This window comes from Pelmatolapia mariae, linkage group LG2 (genome assembly GCF_036321145.2).
Source record: "Pelmatolapia mariae isolate MD_Pm_ZW linkage group LG2, Pm_UMD_F_2, whole genome shotgun sequence".
Classification (NCBI taxonomy): Eukaryota; Metazoa; Chordata; class Actinopteri; order Cichliformes; family Cichlidae; genus Pelmatolapia; species Pelmatolapia mariae.
In genome coordinates, this window is record NC_086228.1 from 21,315,738 (window position 1) to 21,339,742 (window position 24,005).

The 24,005-nt window shown below is 39.4% G+C and overlaps 1 protein-coding gene across 7 annotated transcripts in view; it reads left to right on the forward strand.

Moving 5' to 3' along the window:
• diaph2 (diaphanous-related formin 2) overlaps window positions 1–24,005 on the forward strand; it is a 350,677-nt gene that overhangs the window by 113,075 nt on the left and 213,597 nt on the right. For all 7 annotated transcript variants that reach the window (XM_063494477.1, XM_065469810.1, XM_065469812.1 and 4 more), the window contains 6 exons: window positions 727–839; window positions 3,664–3,780; window positions 8,132–8,250; window positions 9,607–9,671; window positions 10,465–10,569; window positions 18,986–19,342. In XM_063494477.1, coding sequence (XP_063350547.1) covers window positions 727–839; window positions 3,664–3,780; window positions 8,132–8,250; window positions 9,607–9,671; window positions 10,465–10,569; window positions 18,986–19,342 — 876 coding nt within the window. The remainder of the gene's footprint in view (window positions 1–726; window positions 840–3,663; window positions 3,781–8,131; window positions 8,251–9,606; window positions 9,672–10,464; window positions 10,570–18,985; window positions 19,343–24,005) is intronic.

Sequence of the window (24,005 nt, forward strand, 5' to 3'; positions counted from 1 at the left end):
GATATGAAAGAGGCTCAGTGTACAGCCATTTATGAATGCCACGTTTACCGCTTTTAATGCCGACATTCAAACTGACACTCTTTCATCTAATTATGAGTTATGCTCAGGAGTCAGTGTTGCTGTTGGCAGAGAAATAGTCCACTGAAAAAGAAAGAACAATTTGTTTTGTTCTTATAGTCCTTGATGCATGTATTTGGCTCTCCTCCTCTTCTCCTTCCCTCCTTTTTTGTGCCATTGTGCACCTCCCTCTGAACCAGCGTTGCTTGCTGAAGACAGATGGTGCACCCAAAAAACGGTGCAGGGTGATTGATACCTGCAGAAATTGGGTTACATTTGGCCCTGTCTCCATCTGTAAATTCCACTGCCAGTGATTCATAGAGAACTTGTAAAGAGCACCTCTGTAGCCCCTTGTGGCTGGAACAGGTGTGCAGAAATTGGTACTGTCTGGAATCCTTAGTGAGAGAGTTCACAGCATCTCAGTTTTCTGTACACCTGGAAGAGGGAGATGAAATTTTGGTGATAGTTTTTTTTCTTTTACTTTTTTTTTTTAGAATAAATTAAGTTATAAATACCGTAAAGTGGAAGCCTGTGAAAATTGAATAGAAAATTCTCACAAACCTCTACATGCTACTGCGTCTGCAACATTGCAATCTGCAGTACAGGATGACCTTTGGTAAAACTTGAAACACATTCTAAACTATATACTGTATGTCTAACTCACTGCAGGAGCTAAAAGAGACAGAAGAGCTGGACATCCAGCTGAGGGTGTTCAATGAGAACAAGGAGGAGGACTCGATCGAACTCTCACATCGCCTGGATGACATCCGCGCAGAGATGGAATATCCTTTTGTCCTCCCTCTGTGAGAATATACAGATGAACGGTTCTGCAGAACTAGCAGAGAGAGATGAGTGTATATCGTGGGTTTGGTTAAGCTTTATAGGCTGAAGGCCCCTCGTGGCTTTGTTCATTAGAGAAGGATTAGAGGAGCTTGAGCACATTATCCAGCTTCATCTCTGGCCAGGTATACTAGGTAAATAACCTCGTAATCTTAACCTCCAACCTCTTCACTCTTTTTTATTTGCGCTTCTCCTCTTCACTTCACTTTTTGTCTTTTCTCTGTTATCATTGGTCTGACTCTAGTAAGACTCCTGAGGGAGATATCGAATAGGAATACTCTTTCCCTTTCTTACCATTTAACATTTACAGTAGACAATTAAAATTTCCCACGAAGTGATATTGTCCTAAATGGTAACATATCATATTTTTTTCTGTTTAAGTAACAGTCTGCTCTCATTTCCCTGCTCCAATTTAGAAAGGTGAATTTTGACCTCTAGCTCTCTGTGGATGTCCATTTAACTCCAAACACTCAGAGTAGAAGTTAATAAGGTGATATGTAATTTAGTCCCAAGTTGGAAACTTCTTCAAGCACCCCAGACAAGAACCTTTTAATAATTCACAAATCTTCTCTAAGGCTATGTATGAATAGCTGACATTGTGTGCAGAGAAACCAGACTCTGACATTGTTATGCAGATGTTCATTCCCACAACCTTTTTCTTCCACCAAATCCCACAGTTCTAGTACATGCACAAAGTGCTACTGTGAGTGACAGTTTCTGTTGACACATGTAGGTTAGGGGAGGAGGTAATGTATGTGTATGTGGAGAGAAGATGTAGGGGGAAAAAGTGCACCTAGATTAATGATGTGCTTGAGCAGGTTCACAAATGAGAACGTCCAATGTTTGTTTCGAAGGACAATTTGGTATTGATCCGTTAGGTATAAGCATAATCTCAACGCCCAGGGCTACCCTTTGTCTCTTTGCCTGCATGCGGACGCATTCTTATATATGTACAGACAGGTAGTACCTCTGTTACCTGAAGACTGTATATGTGTCTTGCAGCAGTTTCATGAATATTAACCTGAAAAGGCCTGTCTCCTCTGTGTCCGACCCAGGTCCAGGTGCCGAGGAGGTGACTCCAGGCCACTAATAAATATTAATGGTCTGTGGAATGGTGATTGATTGACCCCACCACTGACTGGCCTACATCACACTTGACTGCCACTCATGTTTATTCATTATTTGGAGAGATAGTGTAAAGAGAGAGACAGAGAGTAAGAAAGTGAGTGTAGAGGAGGTGCCAATGAATAGATTGGCATTTTACATTAGGTTTATGTCTGCAGTTTAGTGATAGATGAAGCTAGTTGGATACTTTCCCAGTGTGAGCTCTTTCTCATGTCCTCTCAAATGCTGCTGTGGTGAGGCTATAATTGAATCTCACAGGCCTGGTAATTCTCCTAGGCTTCAAACTCCACTAATGCAAGGAAGGCAAAATGATACTTTAGAGAAGCCTGTATTCCCATCCCTGCTTCTCTAAAAATTTGATATGGGATAAGAGTTTAATTACAGACATTGTTGAAATTAATAGCAATTAATCGGACTGTCAAACAGTATTTAAAAGAATTGATCTGCTCCAGTTGCAGTGTGTGCAGATTGTTTTGTATGGGTGACAGCAAGCCGGGCCATATAAAGATCGTAGATCAGTTTCTGCACATTCATTTAACGGATATTTTCTGTACCAAAAGCAGGATGGAGGGAAATCACGACATATGGTGCCAACATGCTGCAAATTTAACTCGATTGCTTTGTAGTTACTGCGTTTCTCTTTGTAAATATTTTAACATACATTGTCAAGATCTGCACTTCGTGTTAGGATGGCAATCAGGTTTTTATCTCTGCAAGCTTGACAGTGCAGTCTCCTTAATCTACTTTTTTTCTACATGTGTGCACATTTCTGAGAGGCTTATTCCACTTTTTTTTTCCGAGAAGATGAGTGCCCATTGGGAAATCGTCTTTTCTCAAGCAAACAAATCAGACAGACTCCAGATCACTCATTTTCTGTATTTTTTTAATTGTTAGAGCTACACTTTAAGGAGGTTATGAGAAGAGCACAAATATTTTACTGCATTAAATACGACATCAAAATTGAAAAGTTTTTCTCTCAGTAACTTTTTTTTAATTCATCACTTACAAATACATATTTACACATGAAGAATAAAAAAGTAGGATAGTTCAATTTTATGTCTGTGCTCAATGTCAAAGCCATCACTACCTCCCCCTGGGAAATGCAAACATAAGATGTAATCAATAACTTTTGGAAATTAAATAAAATCAGTTTTTACTCCTCCTACATGTCAGTTTCAGTTTCAGTTTTGAGACTCAACTGTACTTTTGCCCTACGAATAATCTGATGCTCATCATTCTTAGCTTAAAAATTCAAGCCAGTTTTTCTCTTATTAATTTTCCATCTCTTGAAAAGTCTGGAATAAAAGGGATACCAAAGGGGAGCATTTTTCATTCCTGATCCCTTTCCACAAGTTAGCTGTTTACACTGCTTTAGCTCTCTTGAGAGAGGACTGATAAGAGGAATCGCATCTCTGTTTGCTTCTGCACAGTCCTTGTAAGAAAAGCTGGCAAAGATAAATAACTATAATGAAAATGAGAAGTAATGAAAATCTAAATGTTTATTGCAGTTGGATGATCCTGAATAATAAGGAGTTCAAGTTGGGGGGGTTTTCCCAAGAAGTTAACCATAGCTGCAATAACTCTAGAAAGTAGAACATGTCACTGCAGTAAAGTTGTTTTTCCTTAACCTTACTCTTGCACTGATATGAATGAGGTGTACCATCTCCTGTCCAATATGGTGAAAGACACTGCCTCAGAGACCTACTTCCTGTCAATCCTTCAGCACCTATTGCTCATCAGAAATGACTATTACATCAGGTAAGTTGTGTTTGTGTTTTTTTACCTACCACTAACTTTGTATTGACTGATGACCTTGTGGTGCTCTCTGTAAGTTTAGTGTAGTTTTTCTTTTACTTTTTTTTTCCCATAAAAAGTGCTACAAAAAGCATACATTTCAAAGTTTAACATTAGGGACTTGGTTGCTTTGACTGACAGGTGGATGCTAGCACCTTGTTCTATAAGTTAAGGAGCTGGTGTTTTCAACCATGTTTATGGTGCTGGTGCTTTCTGCCTGGTTATTTGTCAATAATCTGACAAATAATAAGGCTTTTTTGTTTAATTTTGTTAACATCCCTGTTACTGAGCACGAATTAGCAGATATGAAATATGTGAAAAGCAGCTGCTCAACTGGGTCCAAAAGTAAAAAAGTAAAATAGCATTAACTTACAAAAAATGTGGACGTGTACACTGTAATTACATTCTGAAAGGAGAGAAAAGCTTTAAAAATAGCTTGTAGCTGCCGTCAGATTTCAGAATGATTATTAGCTGGAGTGTGATTTTGTTGTAACACAACATTTTTTATTAATCTCCTTTATTGTGAACTCCAAAGTAAAAAAAAAAGAAAAAAGAAAACAATGATCAGAGTACTGTAGGGATAAAGTAATGCCTCCATAATTGCAACCTCAGTGGACAAACAGATTTAGTTTTCAGGTTGTCTGCATATTTTAAATTTGGTGCTGAGATTCCCTTGAACTCAAGCAAGTACTGATTAGATTTTGGGGGTGGAGGTAAAGGTCTGATATCATTTCGTCCAATTCATGTCAGTGTTGATTCCTCAGAAACAACTGGGCCTAATTTTATGAAATCTAAGACAGCTGTAATCCAGGAATTCAAACGCCAACTTACTGTACATTAAATTTTACATGAATGTAGAATGGGATAAAGTGATGAAGCGGTGACATTTTCTATCCAAAAGGTCCAAAGTCGACTTCACTTTGACATAATGTGGAAAACGAGGGAACATTTTCTGCCCACGATTCAACACCATAGATATTTCATTCTTGGCAGGTTGCTAAATTCTTAACATTGCCCTCATATTATATTTCTTCAAAGTCTTCACTACATAAATTATGAGTCTATACAGATATGGTTGTAAACTGCAACTTAACTGGTTAGCAGAGGCGGTAGTTTTAATTTAATTGATTTTAACCTGTGGGGGTTGCTTTTTATTTTACCTTTGAAGAGGAAAAATATCAGTAGCCGAGAAGGTCGACACTCTTCTAAATAGAGTGATTCTGATGATTTCACTGCTATGTCAGATCTTTTTGCAGAAATAAGACTTAAAAAAGAGAGTTCAAAGATGAAGGAAAGCTGTGAGGAGGACGATGAATTTACCATAGACAAGTTGCTGTTCCCCTCGAGTTATGAATTATGTATTTCTCATCTATTCGGAGGAAGTGAGAAATAGAATTCACATTAACCATCCAGTATCACGATGTCCACCTCAGCTCGAGTGTCCACAGTGTAAGCCAGCAGTAAAGAGAGATCAGTACCAAAACTCATAAAAATCTGACGGTCTTTTTAAAGATATGTTTTGGAATATTTTTTTCTTCTTGAGCCTGCATAACAAATGCAAGGAAAATCTCATACCCAAACATTATCACCCAAAATGCATTATGACTGAGGCCTTTTTTTTCTCATACATCACTGCTGTGCAGTTAGGATGATGGAGGACACAGTGTTACACTGCATGCAGCTATTTCCGATAGATACTATCGGCTATTTTTTGGCCTTTGCCCTAAAAGTTATCAGCTTTTAGGGTTGTGGTTAAAATTGGGTGAAAGTGAAACGGGCTTATGTGGCTATACCATTTCCACAACATGAAACTAAAACAAAGTGGGAGGCCAGTAAATGGATGGGTTTAACTGGGATTATTTACTGGTGGAAGTCTTTTAAAGGTAACTTTCACATGAATAAACTTGTAGTTGTATTTTTCTATTCAAAGTAAGACATTACATTTCTTTGTCATTGTATTAATTTGAATTACCGCTACACTTGGCTCCTTAATTCTCCTTTCAAATAATAACATTAAATAAGCGTTCATTAAATATTATAATTAGTCTTCTAATAATAAGACCTTCTATAATGGGCAGCTGCTCTGTCTACTGTAATTCCTTCTAACACAACACTAGTTGTTTTTCTCCCCTCTGGGGTTTTGGTGTATTTTTGATAATTAATCTCTCACTGCAAGCCTAATGAATGGGAGCACATCAAACCCACCCAGTAAATATAGAGCAGATCTGCTCTTTTGGAGCCTGGTGATATGGGGATTACACTGGCTATGTGGAGCAGAGCTGGATCAAGTGGCTGGGGCTGTGCTGAACTGCAAGCTATCACTGGAAGAAATGAAGGTGCCAAAGTAAAAGAAGAGGTGGGGAACGATGCAGGGGACATATGCTTGCTTCTGGAGCCCAGCCCTGCCCACTGTGGAGGGGCCTGACAGTTCTGGGTCACTCTCTCCGTCTGTAGTTATCTCCACCCAGCCCCTATCTGCCTGGTGGTGGCGGAGGATGGAGGACGGAGGAAAAATAGGGCGGCTTATTGAGATAATAATGTGGTGTACATTGGTGACAGTTGTAAGCCGAGTGCCATAGTGCTTAAGCCATGCAGGGCGATGTGTGAGCTTTCACTCGCTTGTTCCAGTCATGAGTGGGCGAATCCACCAGGCTTAATGTATGGCATTTCATGCTTTCAAAACAGAGCACCTAAATGCTGATTTATTCTTATTTGCTTTGGCTCAGAATTTTGTGGCTTTTCATATTCCTGCTCATAACATGATATGGTCTGTCCACCCACAAGGTATCATCAGAACATAGCCTTTGAATTTTTGTGTAGAGTTAAAGCCCCGAAGAAAAAAACAAAACAAAACATAAACTTTTCTGCATTTAATGTTTGATAACAAAGTGTGTTCCTTTTTGCTCAGATACATACTTGAATGATGTACTTTTTTATCTTTTCAGACAAATCACCTGACAGCAGACACATTATTCACGGTTCTGCCTGCTAACATAATTATTTATTTTTCGTGACATTAATGCTCTTTCATTGTAATGCTCTGGTACAGAGCCATTCAGGTGGGCAGTCTTTGATCAGACTTTGAGTGTCTTATTTAGATCAAAAATGGAACAAAATGTCAGGATTTTTGGCAGCTTGGATTTTCATTTTTAGGAAGCTATAAATGAACTAATAATGAATTAATATTAGCCACATACAGATTTACAGATTTTCCAGTGTTGGCTTTGTCATCTTCTTGTTGTAAAATTATACACCCAAATGGTTGCTCGCAAATACACACGTATTTTGTAAATAACAATAGAATTAATCTACATTAAATTAGTATTATTTGCCAGTGAAAGCCTCTTTGGACTGGTGTACCATGTAATTGTGCTTTTTAACAGAGGGACATAGCTTTTGCTCAATGCACCCACTAAAAATATGTTTATTTAAAAGAGATGAAAGGAGTTCATGTAATTATTGAACCACTAGGTTGTTTATCCTGTTTGTCCAATTGATAATGCTATATTCCACCAATTAATTGTATAATAACCATTATTGCCCAGTAAAAAATAAATAAATAGCATTGAAAGAATTAGTTGGTCCTATCTGTGTGCACCTGTATAAAGGATACTTTGTATTTATTCATTTATATTTAAAATAATTGAAAAAATCCATAATTTAGGTTTAATTTATGAACATCATTAAGTGTCAGTTTTTCACATTTAGCGTTTTTTTGGTCAATGTCTTGCTCGGAAAATAATTATCTCTTGGCTTGGAAGCTTAAACTGCCATTGTATTTGTTAAATGTCACTTGCAATTAAAGCTGATAATGGTACAGAGAAAAGGTCACATACCAACCTGTGTGCTAGAGTCGGACTCTTGGGCTGATTCGCACAACCTTCTTGAAAACACCAAGCACTCTGTCACACTCCTAACTGGCTGACATGTTTTCCTATTCATTGTGCTTTCAATTACTCACATTACACTGATTAGATTTACATTTCAGTTTTTATGGTTTCTCTAATTGGCAAAGATGATTGCAAATTATGCAAGAGGGCAAGCATGGCCTCGGCTACTGTCAGTCACCTTGAAATTGAAAGGCTAACACATACTTGGGTTCTGTGTACCTATTAATCTGCTAATTCCATGTAAGGGGTGATCAAATTTAATAGGGTGCCTATTTTGTCCAGCAGCACCCTTTTTGACATGGCGTTTTGTGACCTCTGGGCTGGATAACAGACTCATTTGTGGTTAATTAGCCTTGTGGAGTTTGCGTCACTCATATCTTTCTGTGGTTTGTCTAATTGTTCTACTGTTTTTCGTCACTCTTCAGGCCTCAGTACTACAAGGTGATAGAAGAGTGTGTGTCTCAGGTGGTCCTCCATCGCAGCGGGATGGACCCAGAGTTTGTCTATAATAAAAGATTGGATGTGGACTTCACCCACATGATTGGTAACTAGAGAATTGTTTCATAATCATTTGTTACTTGCTAATTACACATACTGTAAGACGGCACAGCGATGCAGTGGTTTGAACTGTTCCTGTTATGTCATATGATATGATGTGTGTTGACAAACAAAATCTAGATGTTAATATATGAATAAAAAGTCACCTTTACTTAAGGTAAAACAGGTACCTTAAGTAAAGGTGACTTTTTTTAGATCCTGTGCTTCAGGAGTTATATTAGGAGTTATATTCATTATTCTCCCAGATCCTTCATTTAACATCTCCAGTGACTTGTCATAAGATAAGAGGGTCATTTAATTATTAGATAACTGAATCCAGTTAATTCAGGAAAAAAAAAAAACCCTGTTAGACTTTAAAAAAATCTTGCTTGTAGTTTTCCAGTGAAAACATCTATTTGCACTGTATTACTAATGGGTATCTTTTTAAACAGAGAAATAAATAACACCACTTTGTGCCTCTCAGTTGTGTCACCAACAGTTCTGCAACTTGCCAACAAAGGGTCATTAAAAGTTTCTAAACCTATCCACAGAGGATCGGTGCAGTATTAAAGAAGTTTTTTTTTCTTTTCAGTTCACTTGGATTTAATCAAGTAATTTTAAAAAGAAAAAAAAATATCTGTTTTTCTTTTCACATCTTCATTTAGTTTTTGAAAGGTGTCTATTCACTTGTGTTTTTATCCACATTCACCACAGGTTTTTCATTTTCTAAATGAAAAATGTGTAGCTAAATATGTGATTTAGCAAATAATTAACGCCTAAAATTTGCACTTTTGCTACCTACAGGGCAGATGTAAAATATGGGATTTGTAAAGGCAAAGCTAACAAAATAAAATAAAAGATAGAGACGTCTGATTTGATTCATATTTATATACTCTGATTTCTTTCTTTTTGTTTCAAGGCACATACCCTTAGGCAACAGATAGCTAACAGTCAGTGGTGGTGTTCTTGTTACAATAAAACACTGATGTTAATAAAGAAGTGGAATAGATGAGGGGGTGAGAGATAAGTACATTTGCTAATCACCCAAGAACCAAGAGTTGCACAAGGTGCTTAAATGTTAAGACAATTTTAATGTAATCTAAAAAAAATGATATTATGTTATCGCTGGCTGATGATGCTACATTAAATTAAATAAAATTAAAAATTCAGTGATTGATGTGATCTCCCAGACCTAACAGTTGTTCCAAGATTAAAAAAAAACAAAGAAAAAAAAAATCCCTAGCTTTTTTGTACTTTTAAAACAATATGCGACTGTAATTGCAAATCTCACATTAGGAGCCTGTAAGGCACACCCAAAGATGCATTTGAATTATCTTTTGACCATGGCCAACTTCTCTTGCAGATCAGCTTGTGGATAAAGCCAAAGTTGAAGAGAGTGAGCAGAAGGCAACAGAGTTCTCCAAAAAGGTGAGACATTAATCACTCCAGCAGCGCCCCTCGGTTGGTCAGCTCCCATCAGGAAAGTTTTTTCTTCCTCCGAGCTCCCAGACAAGCTATTGATTTTCCATGCCCTGATCAATACCTGGCTGTGACGGTACATGATCCGTATCAGCATTACAAGAATCAATGCAGATGTTCTGATGTATACTTATTTGTGCACAGTGCCAGGGTAGAGTTAAGTTATATGCAGACTCTGATGTGTTACAGTTCTGCATTTTAAGCTGATGCTTTATGGGCCTCTTACTGTATTTTAAATTAGCTGTGGTATCATTCAATTACTGGCTTGATTGATGGTTTGTATTTTTAGAGAGAAATAAAATTCAAAACCTTTCTTTCAGCCTCATATTTTTAGTAATAAATTGTATTTTATGGAGAAACATTATCACAGGCTGACAACACCCCAGTGGGGGTCCTGGGAATGTTTTTTCCTTAAGAATCATGCCCCACCATCGTACCGGGCACCCTACTGGGGTAGTGAAATCATTGTAACGACACGGCATAGTTTCTGCAAAGGTTAGAACCATCAGCATACATGAAAGCCAAGCCTGAAACAAAGACAGAGGACAACAGGGCTCTACGGACACGGGGCCTATGAACAGAAATTGTCCAGAGAGTGTAAGATGGCGTGTTTTGGTGTCTGTTTACATGCCCTGTGGCCAATCTCTGGAGACACCCTGCCGCTCACCAACCTCTGTGCCTGTGTGTTTACATCTTTGTATATGTGTTCTGCACATAGACATCTTAGTATTTCTTGTTGCAGTTTGATGAAGAGTTCAGTGCACGGCAGGAGGCCCAAGCTGAGTCTCAAAAGAAGGAAGAAAAAATCAAAGAGTTGGAGGGGAAGATCCAAGCCCTGGAGTCCCAGGTAAATCCATGAAGAAATCCTTTTACTCTGCGGAACAATGTTGCATTCCCCAGAGATCTTTATATTGTATCTTTCCCCAAAAAACAAGAAAAGAAAGATAGGTGAAGCTCGGTTGTCCAAAACTTTTCTGTTTTTAAAATGAAAGACTAAGAATGTGCAAATAAATGTGTTTGTCCTAAAATCGTAGCACAGAAAAGTAATGGCGCCACTAAAAGAAAGTTTTGTTTTTATCCGGATACCTTTCCACCCCACTTACAGATGCAAAGCTACTGTAAGTGGGAGTTATCACCCTTGCAAGAACATTTGATATAATAAGGGGTCAATCTCCTTCTTAAGTTGTATCTCTTTATATGGACGAATTGCTCTATTGAAGCTTTTCCTATGAAATTCTATCATCACAGACATCGATTGCATTTCTTTTTCTTGGCCTCCACATCATTTCTTCCCTGGCAAAATCTTCCATTTTGAATGCAGAAAATGACTGCTATTTCCCCCTTAACCCAATTTCAAACACTTTAGTACTACCTTGGGACAAAAAGGCAGTTTGCCTCCCTGCTTAGGGAATTTAATATAAACCAGCATTGAAAGATGGTATAGCTACATCCGTACCAGAGATAGCTTTTTCTTTCAAACATTCATATCTTGTGGCTTATGTTGGTACTTACCAACTGATAAACTGCACCTGCATATGTGGTCCAGGAATCACTTTCACAGCTCAGAACCTTTCACATCTCACGTCAGTTTACAAAAATACTGTTATACAGAATGAACTTAAGCTGTTTTCATAGCCAAAGTTATGTAGCTGTTTTCTCCTTCAGATTCAACTTGTGTGTAGATCTCACTTCTGCGCTTCATACGCCTACAGGGTGTGTCGCCACTTCTTACCTGCACTTGTAACCTCTGAGGTGTCAAAGTGAGCCATAACAAATGCAACGTTAATGCATTACATCTAACAGTTTAACAGAAATGTAGGTGTGTGTGCAAGTATGCACAGCCCTGATAAAAAGAAAGAGTTTTACATATTTATAATTAACTTTTATCATCCCTAGTAAGTTCTAAAATCATTTTAGTTCAAGCTCAGATGAACAACAAAACATGAAATATTGTTATTCATTTAACAAAACTTTAGCCAAATATAACAGAAGCAATGTGTGAAAAACCAAGTGCACCCGTCTAGTTCCGGGAATTAAGAGGGTAAGTAGCAGTCAGGTGCTGCTAATCAAATGCACTTGATTAACTGATCATCAGCATGTGTGAGCACCTCTTTAAAAGCAATTCGTGACAATTTGCACATCTGGATGATACAGGTGTGGGCTAATACAATGCAAAGGAGGAAAGATATCAGCAGTGATCTCAGAATAAGCAATTGTTGGTGCTCATCAGTGAGGAAAGGGTCATAAGTACCTGTCCAAATGGTCCCACTGTAGTCCATCATTCTACAGTGGGAAAGAGTATTTACAAGTGGAAAACATTTAGTTTTCCCAGGAGTGGACTTGCCAGCCAATCCACCACAGAGTCTGACTGTGCAATGCAAGAGAAGCTGCAAAACACCTACAAGCTATATATCTATATATCTCAGACTCTGCAGGCTTCAGTTAACATGTTAAATGTTAAAGTTCATGACATAACAGTTAGAAAAGGACTGAACAATTATGGCTTGTTTGGTAGGGTTGGCTGGAGGAAGCCTCTTCTCTCCAAAAACAACATGGCAGCATGGCTTGGGTTAGGAAAGCTGCATATGACCAAACCACAAGGCTTCTAAAACCGTGTCCTTTGGATGGATAAAACCAAAGTGGGGATAATGCACAGCGCCACATTAGGGAAAACTAAACACAGCATATCAGCACAAGCACGTTATACCAACTGTCAAGAACAGTGGAGGAAGGGTGATGATTTTCAGGCAGGCTTGTTTTGCAGAAATAGGATCCTGGCACCTAACAGTTATTGAGTAGACCATGAACTCCTCTGTATACAAACATATTTTACATTCAAATATGAGGCCATCTGTCCAGCAGCTAAAGCTTGGCTAAAACTAGGACACACAACAGGAAAATGATCCCAAGCACAGCAGCAACAACAAAATGGCTGTTGAAAGAAAAGTATCAAAGTATTGCAATGGCCGAGCCAAAGTCCAGACTTCAACTTGAATGAAAAGATGTGGCAGGACCTTAAGAGAGCTGTGTATAAATGAATGCCTGCAAACATCAATAAACCGAAACAACACAGTAAATACGAGGATGCTAGAATTCCTCCACAACAGGAACTGATAAAGTCATCCAGAAAACGACTGCTTTAAGACATTTGGAAGTTATTGCTTGTAAGAGGAGTTCTACATGCCTTTGAATTATAGGGTTTACTTTGTTTCTCACACATGACTTCTACATTTTGGCTTAATTTTAATAATAATGAGACGGTTGCTGTTTATTTCAGGTTGTATTTACTTAATTTTAAGACCTTGTAAGGAATATGTAATCCTTTATTATGTCCTGATAAGTCAAACCTTGTAAGTTCAGTTTGTACCATAGAGAGCGTACTGCAGTAAACATCTGCATACCTTAGTATTTACTAAGTGTCTGATCAATAACAGGACGTGTTTTTACTTGTGACATCTAAAAGGACAAATCTCTTCTATCCCTGTATCCACTGAGCATCTATAAATCTATGCTGTTTGTTCATGGGTTTGGTCATATAACAGGTACCTCAAACAGGCTGAATTTTTTTTGGCTTTTCATTGTGCCCAAACTAGTTCATCACTCATCACTCCTTTCCTAAGCACTGCAAGCCCATTTTAATCAGTCCATAATCACCACCTCCCCTGCTCAGCCTTTTTCTTTCTTTGCCTTGCTCAGTCTTTGTGTGCATTAGGTTGTGTTACCTTTACCTGCCCTAATTCCCTCGTTGGAGCTTTTAACAATCTGTTTTCTGCACTATAACACACCTTTCCCTCATCTTCCCATAGCAGGTCTGTGTCTTTTGAAGACTAGCTGGCTATGGTGCATTAACACGTAGCGTACAGCAGAGAAGCCCCGGAGAGTCAAACTCTCTCTTTCTCTGTTTGTCTGAATGCTCCTTCAAAGAACAGCTACTGCTGGAGAGCTGCAGAGACATTAACCTCGACAGGGAAACATGTAATTTGTTTGGCAGAAATTACCAGAGTGTTGCTGTAAGAACTTTAGATTATTCCCAATTCAGCCTAACGTAACTACACTATATACTGTATTGTATTTGTAAAAGAAGACTGCACTTGCTATACCTTTTTTCAGAAAATTACAAAAAATACTGGGTCTGTAGTAAGAACTCAAACAACAATGTAATCCTCTCAGACAGATGAGATTCTGTTACTTCAGGAAGACCGGTCTGTAAGAATGTTTTTTTCCTATTCCGTGTTTGACACGATACTAGTGCCGTAGAAAAGTCATTAACTGTGAGTGCGCAGAGCCTTTAAATCGGTGTGAGGACACACATTCAGCTTGCCCATCAAAGCAGCTGTGCGATTACTGCCGTTTTACTGAATATGAATGAAGTGGGAGCTAACGCTAACCTTTCATCTCCTACACTGAATTCTTGTCAGATATTAAAACTCACGCATGCCTGAGTTGCTTCTCTTCACCTTGTTTGTGAACCAGCACATTTAATGAGAGTGTTTCTTCAGAAACTTTGGCATTGTAACAAGCAGCCTGTTTGATGTGTCTGTTTGATTATCTCCCAATTGAGTTGAGTGGAAATTCTCCTTGTAAACATTAGGAGAAGGACTTCGAAATCACAACAAAGTGCAATTCATCCACCTTTTCCCCAAACCTTAGCATGGAACCATTCAAGGCAAAAAGGGAAGATATTCACTGAATTGGCTCCGGATTTGATGAATAATGTAGCACTGCAGTGGTAGACTGGAAAACTCAGTGCCATCCCATTAATAGGTTTTAACAACCTGGGGATCTTGTAGCTGACCCAGCATGGCCCCGAGAGCAACTGGAGGTGTAGTAGACTACTTTCTCTGCCTTTTACTGCCAAACTCCCGTCTACCTTGACTGATTAAAGAATTCTTCTAAACTGATAATGCCCGCAGAAGTTTCAGTGTAGTAAATATGTGTGCCTTTGCGTTTACCCAAGCATACACGGTTAAATTTAGAGTATTCACGTCTGTCGTACATCATTACATTCTTACACATGCTTTTATTTTAACTATCTGGTTTTCTCAGAAAGCAGGGGAAATGATACCTGCTGAAAATCTTGCTCTTTAAAACTTAGATATCTCATAGCTTCGAACTTTTAATCCCTGAGGTTGAACTATAAAGTAGCATTTCTCTTTGCTTTGAATATTGCACTTCACTACCATTATACAAAATTCTTTCAAAATAAAAAACTCTTCTTAAGACACGCAGCTGAAAAGTTTCCATCTTCTCTTCCATTACACACATTCAATATTTAGTTTTCTACAGTTCATAGTAAGGAATGTTCTGTGGGAATAACTCCATAAAAACACAAAATTTTTGTTACTTTGGAATATATTCCTATCTTCTTTCTTTTGGCAAAGTTGCCCGGAGTGAAATATCAAAGCAAAATCGGTACATTTCTAAAACAAAGGCTGCACAGTAAAATCAATGCCCATCACACATCTAAGAGTGCTGGGTTGAAATCTATTTTGTGATGCCAGAATGAGAAAAAATTGAAATAGAATTAGGTTTTTGAAGGTACACCAACTGTCAGTGATGCTGCGCCTTGTTCCTTTCATGCAGTCATTGCTCCGCGCCGGCGTTCTTTTGAAGAAAGATTAGATGTTGTTTTCAGTGTAAAAGTACAGTACACTCTACTTTGCCTTTTGCACATCAAATAGCTTGTTCAGACAAAATGGGAATATAACACTGTACTGCCATTGTCATTAACTGTGTGAAGGACGTCCTTGTTGTTTTTCTGGCTTGATTGTGTTTGGTGTGAGTACTGTACCTGCTCTATTGTACTAGTCTTCCTGTTCCCTGTCAATCTAACCCACCCCCATTTGTGCCTCTTTGTTGCCCTCTGTGCCTCTTGTAATGTATGTGTTCCCATGATGTGTATCTGTGGTGTGTGTATGTGCGTGTGTGTTGTATCTGCACAGTTAACTATTGAAAATGACAAGCTCAAAGAGGCTCAGAGACTCATCAGGGAATCTGAAGCCAAGGTGGGTGTCCCCGTTGCATGTGTGGCCCTTGACATAATCTCACATTTAATCACCGACAAATCCAAGTGCATTTTAATGTCATTGATTTGTGGTGCTTTAAATCTGTTTTTGGAGAAAACTTTGATTGTTGGACTGATCTTTTGTCTCATATTTTCTCTCTGCATGCTTGCCCTTGCACATATTGCATAGAACGTTTGTGAACTTCACAAAAAAAGTTCGCAGAAATACTTTTTTTTGAGATATAAATGAATTATGTACTGTAATGCCTCTAGACTTTACTAATCAGCAACAAATAATGTGCTCTGTATACTGCATGTGTGAAAGTGTGTGTGGAAGAGCGAGAGAATATATCAATTGAACGTTGAAAATCTCTATAGCTGTTTTCAGCCGCACACATTGCTTGCTTGTTTAATGTAATTTTCATAAGTAAACACTTGTGATTGAATTTCTTTATCAGAGATGAGATTGGGCAAAGATTTAATCACATAGCATTCAGAGTTAATTACCTGTCACGCTGACCTCCCCTTTGAGTTCAGAAGAGTATGAATCCATTTGGATGGGTTAGATTTTGTATTAGATTGGTTGTCTACTTTACACAGAGCTCCAGATGGGCTCTGGTAGAGTAACATCAATAAAAAAAGGATCACTTGCCAGCACAGTATATTTTAATAAAATATGCTGCCAAATACACAGATCTGAAGTAAAAGTGAATTTAAACTGTATTTTAGTAAGTAATCATGGTTTTTGCACATATAACACAGACCTCTATTTACTAGTTCATATATATATATATACTTTGGGTTTGTATATTTTGTATACACTGCATGCAAATCATGTGTGACCTTGATAATTGCAACACAAGAATTACCTTATTTCCTTTAAGGTAAAAGAGGTACAAGCATTTATTCGCTGTACAACGTTTTGAGAGTGTTTATTTTGATACCCGAGGAAGAATATGCCAGCGGCAGTGGTATGGGATCCCAAGAGTTCCATGGAACACTGGGCTTATTATTATAGGGTAGAACAGGGAGGTGGATAGAGAGATAGATACTCGGAGGGCCCCTCAGTATGGAAACAACGGCACTCTAATTTAGCAGCTAATTTGCTTCCATTCTCTCATATTAATCTTAAAAGAGAAAACGGGCCACAGAGGGTTTGAGATTGACAGACATGTAATCATTGGATGTAGATTTTACTGAGAGGCTCTGGGCAATCTGTGTAAAAAAAAAAAAAAACTCCAGGCAGAACACCTTTTTAATTCCGTCTCTAATAAACAATCCGCCAATGCTATTATGTAATGAAACAATATGTAATGTCTTTAAATATGAAGCCAATTGCATTTTAAGCACACAATCAAGTGAGTAGGGAAAATTTAAATAGTACGGAATTGGTTTTAGAAATGAAAAGTGCAAGTGGAAATCCTAGTTGGTAAGAGCAGACATCTAATCAGCTCTGAAAATCAAACCCTGTCAGAGCTAGGGTGTACTTACTGTATTTGCATAATTTATTTTTGGTATATATCAAGCAATTACAGATTTTTGGTGTTTTGTTGATTTATTAGTCTGGAATAAAAACTTACAATTTACAAATATAAACTTTATTATTAATTATCTCCAATGAGAGGACGGTTTTCCAAACACATAAGGCCTTCCTCTGCACTTCAGTCCTTGTCAGCTCAGTTATCCACATGCAGCAGGTTCCTTTTGGAGTACCCCTTTATCTTGCAGTAGATCATCAGTAGCAGTCCAAGACAGTTTAGTTGGAGTACATCCAAATATAAGACGAGAGACATTTTGGGGAGGGAGTGGTATTGAAGACTGCTACTACTGCAACTATAGGGAGTTGGGAAGGACTGGGACTAGCTGGTTAGCAGCAAGTGAGCTTTCAAAATAAGAACACCTGGAATCTTTCTGTATAAGGCCTCATAGTTAATGGTCACAGACTGAAAACCAAGGCATAAAGGATATAGGGTTCGTGACTATGCACAGAAAGGTATAACGATGGAAGAAATTTTGTGTGGTAGTAAAACTGTCCAAGAACATGGTAGCTACTAGCTACCATCATTCTCAAATGAATGAACCACCAACACAGTCTTTCTGGGTCTGACAGCCCAGCCAAGCTGATTAATCGTGGATAAATTGTTGTTGTTAGACATGTAACTTAGAACTTAGTGGTTGCTGTTGAGATCCATCTTTTGGAGACATTCTGTTCCCCAACATCTTTTACAGGGCAATCACTGGTACAGCACTCCACCAATCAGGCATTTATGGAAGAGTGGCCAGATGGATGCTAAAAGGCACATGACAGTCCACTGGAAGTTTGCCACTACCTGAATAATTATCACAAAATGAGAAGCAAATGCTCTGCTAAAGCTAAACACAAATTAAACTATAGCTGCATTTAACTATAATAGTGCAACTCTAGAGAGACATGAACATTGCTGTTCTTTGACACCCCCTATCATACCTAGTTGTGCCTGAGCATTATTGCCATAGAGAAAAGGAGAAACTCTAAAAAGCTTAAAGACTTAAGGTTCTTATTTCTGCCACCAGAATGTTAACTAAATTCTAACTGAAGAATCTGCAAATGGAATATTTATATATTTGATTGAAACATAATCTATAAAAGACAACTGTTGTTACTTTGTTGCTGAAATATTGTCTAGTATTGATTGATGAGAGAAAAATTACCTGAATCCATTATAAAATAAGCTGAAACATAACAATGTAGAAATGTAGACATCATAAAAGGAGCCTGAAAATGCTTTGAATGAATGACATATAGGGAGTGGCGTGCAAAGGAAACGATCCTTACAGGGCTGATAGCAAATGTTAACTTCGCTAATTTCCAGAGATATGCCAGTTAGACATAACTTCCTAGAAAATTCACAGAATGCGTAAATATGAGACCTTTATATGTCTAGTGAATTTGCTCCCACTTGACCTCATAATTCTTGACTTTTAACGCTACAGTGGTTGATTGTTCACACTAACACCATAATGTTTGCCCACAGTCAAAGCTAGTGGCAAGTTTCAAGGACATAAAACGGATGCATTCCATTAAATTAGGTAGATGTGGCTGAGTTTGTAGAGCAGGTAATCAGTAAAAGCAAGATTAGTGGTTTGCACACATAGGACACGGAGGCCTCTTTACTGTCCTTGTAGCTTTTTTGTATTAGGAACATCAGTTTCAATCAAATCAAAGGGAGTTTAAATGAATATGTGGGTTATTGTTGACATCTGTGTTCTGTATTTGCAGATTGCTACAGGCCTTACTGCAACTGGAGCACCACCTCCACCACTTCCAGGAGGTGCTGGAGTTCCACCACCACCTCCACCTCCTCCTCCCCCACCTGGTGGTGTTCCTCCACCTCCTCCACCTCCTCCACCTCTCCCTGGCCATGCTAGCATTCCACCACCACCTCCTCCTCCACCGCCAGGTGGTGGACCACCCCCTCCCCCGCCACCACCTGGTTGTGGGCCTCCACCCCCGTTTGGAGGCCCACCAGGACCTCCACCACCTCCTGGATTTCCTGTTGTTAAGCTGCCTTATGGACTGGAGCCCAAGAAGACCTACAAGCCTGAAACTGTCATGAAGAGGGTCAACTGGACCAAGGTATAGCAGTCTGAGCAGTCATTGGCTGCAGTAGATAATCTTATGTTCACTTATAGTATTAAGAGTGTACAGATGCAATGTTACACTTCCATTTTTGTTTTTCCATTACCTAATTTGCATATTATTTACAAGCATTTTTTTCAAACAATTTGGACTGGCATTAGGAGCTGATTGATTGTATATTTTGTAGGTAGGTTTACAGAGTTATAAAGAATAGAAGAATAGAATAGAATAGCCTTTATTGTCATTGTACAGGGTACAACGAAATTGGAGTGCCACTCCCTTGGTGCAAAATGCAATAATAAATATAATAAAAAAATAGTAAGATATAAAAGGTACAATAAAACAAACATAAGTACTCAAACAAAAGTAAGTATGATATTTACAGGATAGCAGCATTAATATAATGACAGTATGAATAGCAGCATAATAATAATAGCATAATATAATGGCAGTGACAATATGGTATGGCTGAGCAGGTTCAATTGTTTTTGTGCTTATTTGCAATGGTGATAGCTCTGGGAAAGAAGCTATCCCTGAATCTGTTTGTTCTGGTTTTATGTGACCTGTACCGTCTGCCTGACGGTAATAGTTCAAACAGTTGATTGCTGGGGTGAGAATGGTCCTTGATGATATTGCCAGCTCTGCTGAGGTATCGAGAGTTTGCAATGACCTCCAGGCTGGGCAGAGAGCAGCCAGTGATCTTCTGGGCTGTGTTGATGACCCTCTGCAGTGCTTTCCTGTCTGCAGCTGAGCACCCTGCATACCATGTTGTTATGCTGTACGTTAGGATGCTCTCTATGGTGGCTCTGTAGAATGTCACCAGCAGCCTCTCCTCCAGGTTGTTCCTCCTGAGCACTCTCAGAAAGTGGAGACGCTGCTGGGCCTTTTTTACCACCGCCGTGGTATTTGCAGTCCAGGAGAGATCATCAGAGATCTGCACGCCCAGAAACCTCATGGAGTGTACCCTCTCCACACAGTTCCCGTGAATGTAAAGTGGGGCCGGGTCTGCTCTTCCCTGCCTAAAGTCCAAGATGAGTTCTTTAGTTTTTGTGGTGTTCAGTTGGAGGTTGTTAACTGAACACCACTCAGTCAGTCTGTTGACCTCATCTCTGTAGTCTGACTCATCCCCCCTTGAGATGAGTCCAACCACAGTGGTGTCATCCGCAAACTTTATGATGGTGTTTGAGAGATGGGTAGGGGAGCAGTCGGATGTGTAGAGCGTAAACAGGAGGGGACTCAGAACACATCCTTGTGGAGACCCGGTGCTGAGTGTGATGGTGCTGGACAGGTGGGGGCCGAGTCTGACAGACTGAGGTCTGTTTGTCAGGAAGTCCTTGATCCAGAGGCAGATGGGGGTGGAGAGTCCCAGGTGAGACAGTTTCTGGACCAGGATCTCCGGGATGATATGATTGAATGCTGAGCTGAAGTCCAGAAAGAGCATTCTCACATAGCTTCCTCTGTGCTCCAGGTGACTCAGCGCAGTGTGGAGCGCTATGGTGATAGCGTCCTCGGTGGATCGATTAGTCCTGTAGGCAAATTGGTGGGGGTCCAAAGTGGGAGACAGACTGGCCCTGATGTGCTGACAGATCAGTCTCTCAAAGCACTTCATCACTACAGGCGTAAGTGCAACAGGCCTGTAGTCATTTGGGCTGTCCACAGCTGTCTTCTTGGCGATGGGGATGATGGTGGAGGTTTTGAGGCAGGGTGGGACGGTGTTTAATGACAAGGAAAGGTTGAAGATTTTAGTGAAGACTCCGGTCAGTTCGTCAGCACATGCTCTGAGAACCTTTCCATGTATTCCATCAGGACCTGCCGCCTTCCTGGGATTCACTGACCTTAGAACACACCTCACTTGATGTTCCCTAAGTGTTAGTGTGCCGGTGCTGGGGGCGGGTGGAAGTGGTGTGACAGCTGAGGGCCTGGTCGTCTCAAAGCGGGCGAAGAAACGATTTAGATCCTCAGCCAGCGAGGCATCAGTCCTAGCTGTCGCCTGGTTATTGCTTCTGTAGTTGGTAATGTGATTGATCCCCTGCCACATTTTTCTGGGGTCGTTGTCAGCAAAGTGATCTTCAATCCTCCTTCTATAGGCAGCCTTAGCTTTCCTGATCCCTCTGCTCAGGTCTGCCCTGGCCGCCCTGTACGCAGCCCTGTCCCCTGACTTGAAGGCAGTGTTGCGGCTTTTTAGGAGGGATTGCAAAGTGTAAAGTTGAAGGTTCAAACTAAAAGAAACCTCTATTTAAATCTGTTTCTAATCTAGTCAAACATTCGTTCAGCCATAGGCCACAGTGCTCCATACTCAGCACCCATTTCAAAGGATTTAACAGTAAACAGTTTTCACTGCTCAAATGTCCTTGGATTTGCACATTCTTAGCATAATTGAATGGAGACTTGGTTGTGTAATTTTCCATCACATTTGAATATAATTTCAGTAGGACATTCCCTCGCATTTGCATTGTATTTTGCCATAGATAATTTATCCATTGCCCCAAGAGTTCTCAGGATTATTTTAATGGTTCTTTACTGATACTTATGTGACCTTGTGTTTTATTCTGAAATTACTGACTGCAAACAAAATATCAGACTAGTTTACTTCACATAATGCTAGAAGTGCAATGATTTTGTAGAATCAAGCCACTTAAAAAATAATTATGAAGGCTGTTGACAGTATCTATTCATGTGCTTATTATTTTACAATGCTTAAACAGGTCATGCACATTTTTACTGTCTTATCCTCAATTATTTATCCAACCCCATGCCACCAAAGGCATAAAGCGACAATGTGAAAATGGAAGTCAACAGTGATTGCACTGCACTAAAAAGCACTGAGGTGGTGTTCTGGGTTTGAATTATTGGTCACCTTGAGAATTCTTTAAAATGGCAAATATGCTAATTTTTGACTCTGTGTAGGAGGTTCCTGAACGGTAAGTAAGATTAATAATAATGGGATGTCACACCCATTGTGTAAACAGTCGGGGAAACAGCAGTTTGTTTCTTAATAGAAGGCATTCCTGTGTGTTTGTTTTTGCCTTGATATTTTAAATGTGATTAGTCATTTTCCTGTGAAATATCTATGTGGTTCAGTTGTGTTATATGATTTGTGTGCATGCAGTGTAGCACAAATGACCGTTGTCTCTGAAGTGTACAGAAACAGGTTAATGTGCAGGAGCATTAACCTTGCCTCCACAGGAAATGTAGTTTTGTGATGCAAATGAAATTCATAACCACCTGAGGAAAAACAATCTGTGTCTCTTGTGTCGATTAAGTGGGACATGAGTCGTCTGTCTTCGCTGTGTGCAGCAGGCAGAAGTATAGGAGTACTAGGAATGATTTGGTTGTATAAAAAAGAAAGGGGAAGGACATTTTTTCATAATTTCAAACCTTCCCTCTATTAGACGATACACGTCCAACAAAAGTATCGTACACATGAGAAAATGTGACTCTTATAGTTTTAAGAAAATGTTGAGCAGCTACCATCCATCCATCCATCCATCCATCCATCTTCATTTACTTATCCGAGTCTGAGGGGCAGAAAATGCCAGTAGAAAAATGCCAGTTATCAGTCAAAGTCCTGTACAGCTCTTACTACTGCTGCACAGGGACTGAATAGAGGACCAGTATCCTGAACCAGTCCACACAGGTTCCCCTAAGGAATACGGTTGAATGCCTTCTCCAAGTCCACAAAGCACTTACAGACTTGTTCGGCAAACTCCCACGTAGCCTTGAATGTCCAAAAGACGATAAAGACCTGGTCCAGCGTTCCAGTACTCATTGTTCATTTCCATGAGATTCGACTAACAGACAGACTCTTCTCTCCAGTATCCCACATTTCCATGCGACCCTATAGAGGCACGTTAAACAAGAGAATCCCACAACATCTAGAACCATAACATAGTCGGGGTGAATTTCATCCATCCCAAGGGACCTGTCATCTAGGAGTTATTGAACTGTCAGTGATCTCACTTCCAGTGATGGACAAGTCATCCACTTATTGCTTCTCTATGAAGATGTATTCTTTCTAACTCCAGATTACATCCTTGGTTGAAGTCAGTGGCGTCCCACCCTCACTGTACACAGTATGAGTGGAGCATCACTTTCCCTCCTCAGTTACTGATGGTTTGCCAGAATCCCTTTCAAGCTCTCTCAAGGAGTCTGGTTCTAGACCTTAAGCCATGTGTTGAGATGATACCTACTATATCTACCTGGTATTGATCAACATCACTCATTAGTTCAGGCTCCTTTCCTACCAGAGAGATGATGGAAGTTTTAAGAGCTAGTTTCAGTAGCTACAGGTTTGACCAATTTGCCTTGGGCTACGCAACCAGCATAAGCCCCCAATAACATAGCTCCTGGGATCACTTCGACACACAAACACCTTCACCACGATAAGGTGGAGATTCAATGGATGAGTTGTACAGAGTGCATTGAGGTAGCTCATATTTAAGCTCAAAATTAAATCATTAAATTGCAGTAAGTGCTTTCTCACAAGCATAAAGATGTAATTTCTGTTTCGCTCTGCTCAGGTCCAATAGGGTAAAGCCAATATTCACTTTCAGGCCAAATGTTAAACAAAATATTAGGAAAATGAGAAAATAAGTTCAGATTCATTCAGTTTTCTTTTAAGCCAATTTAAAATGGTAACACTTTATTTATTTATTTATTT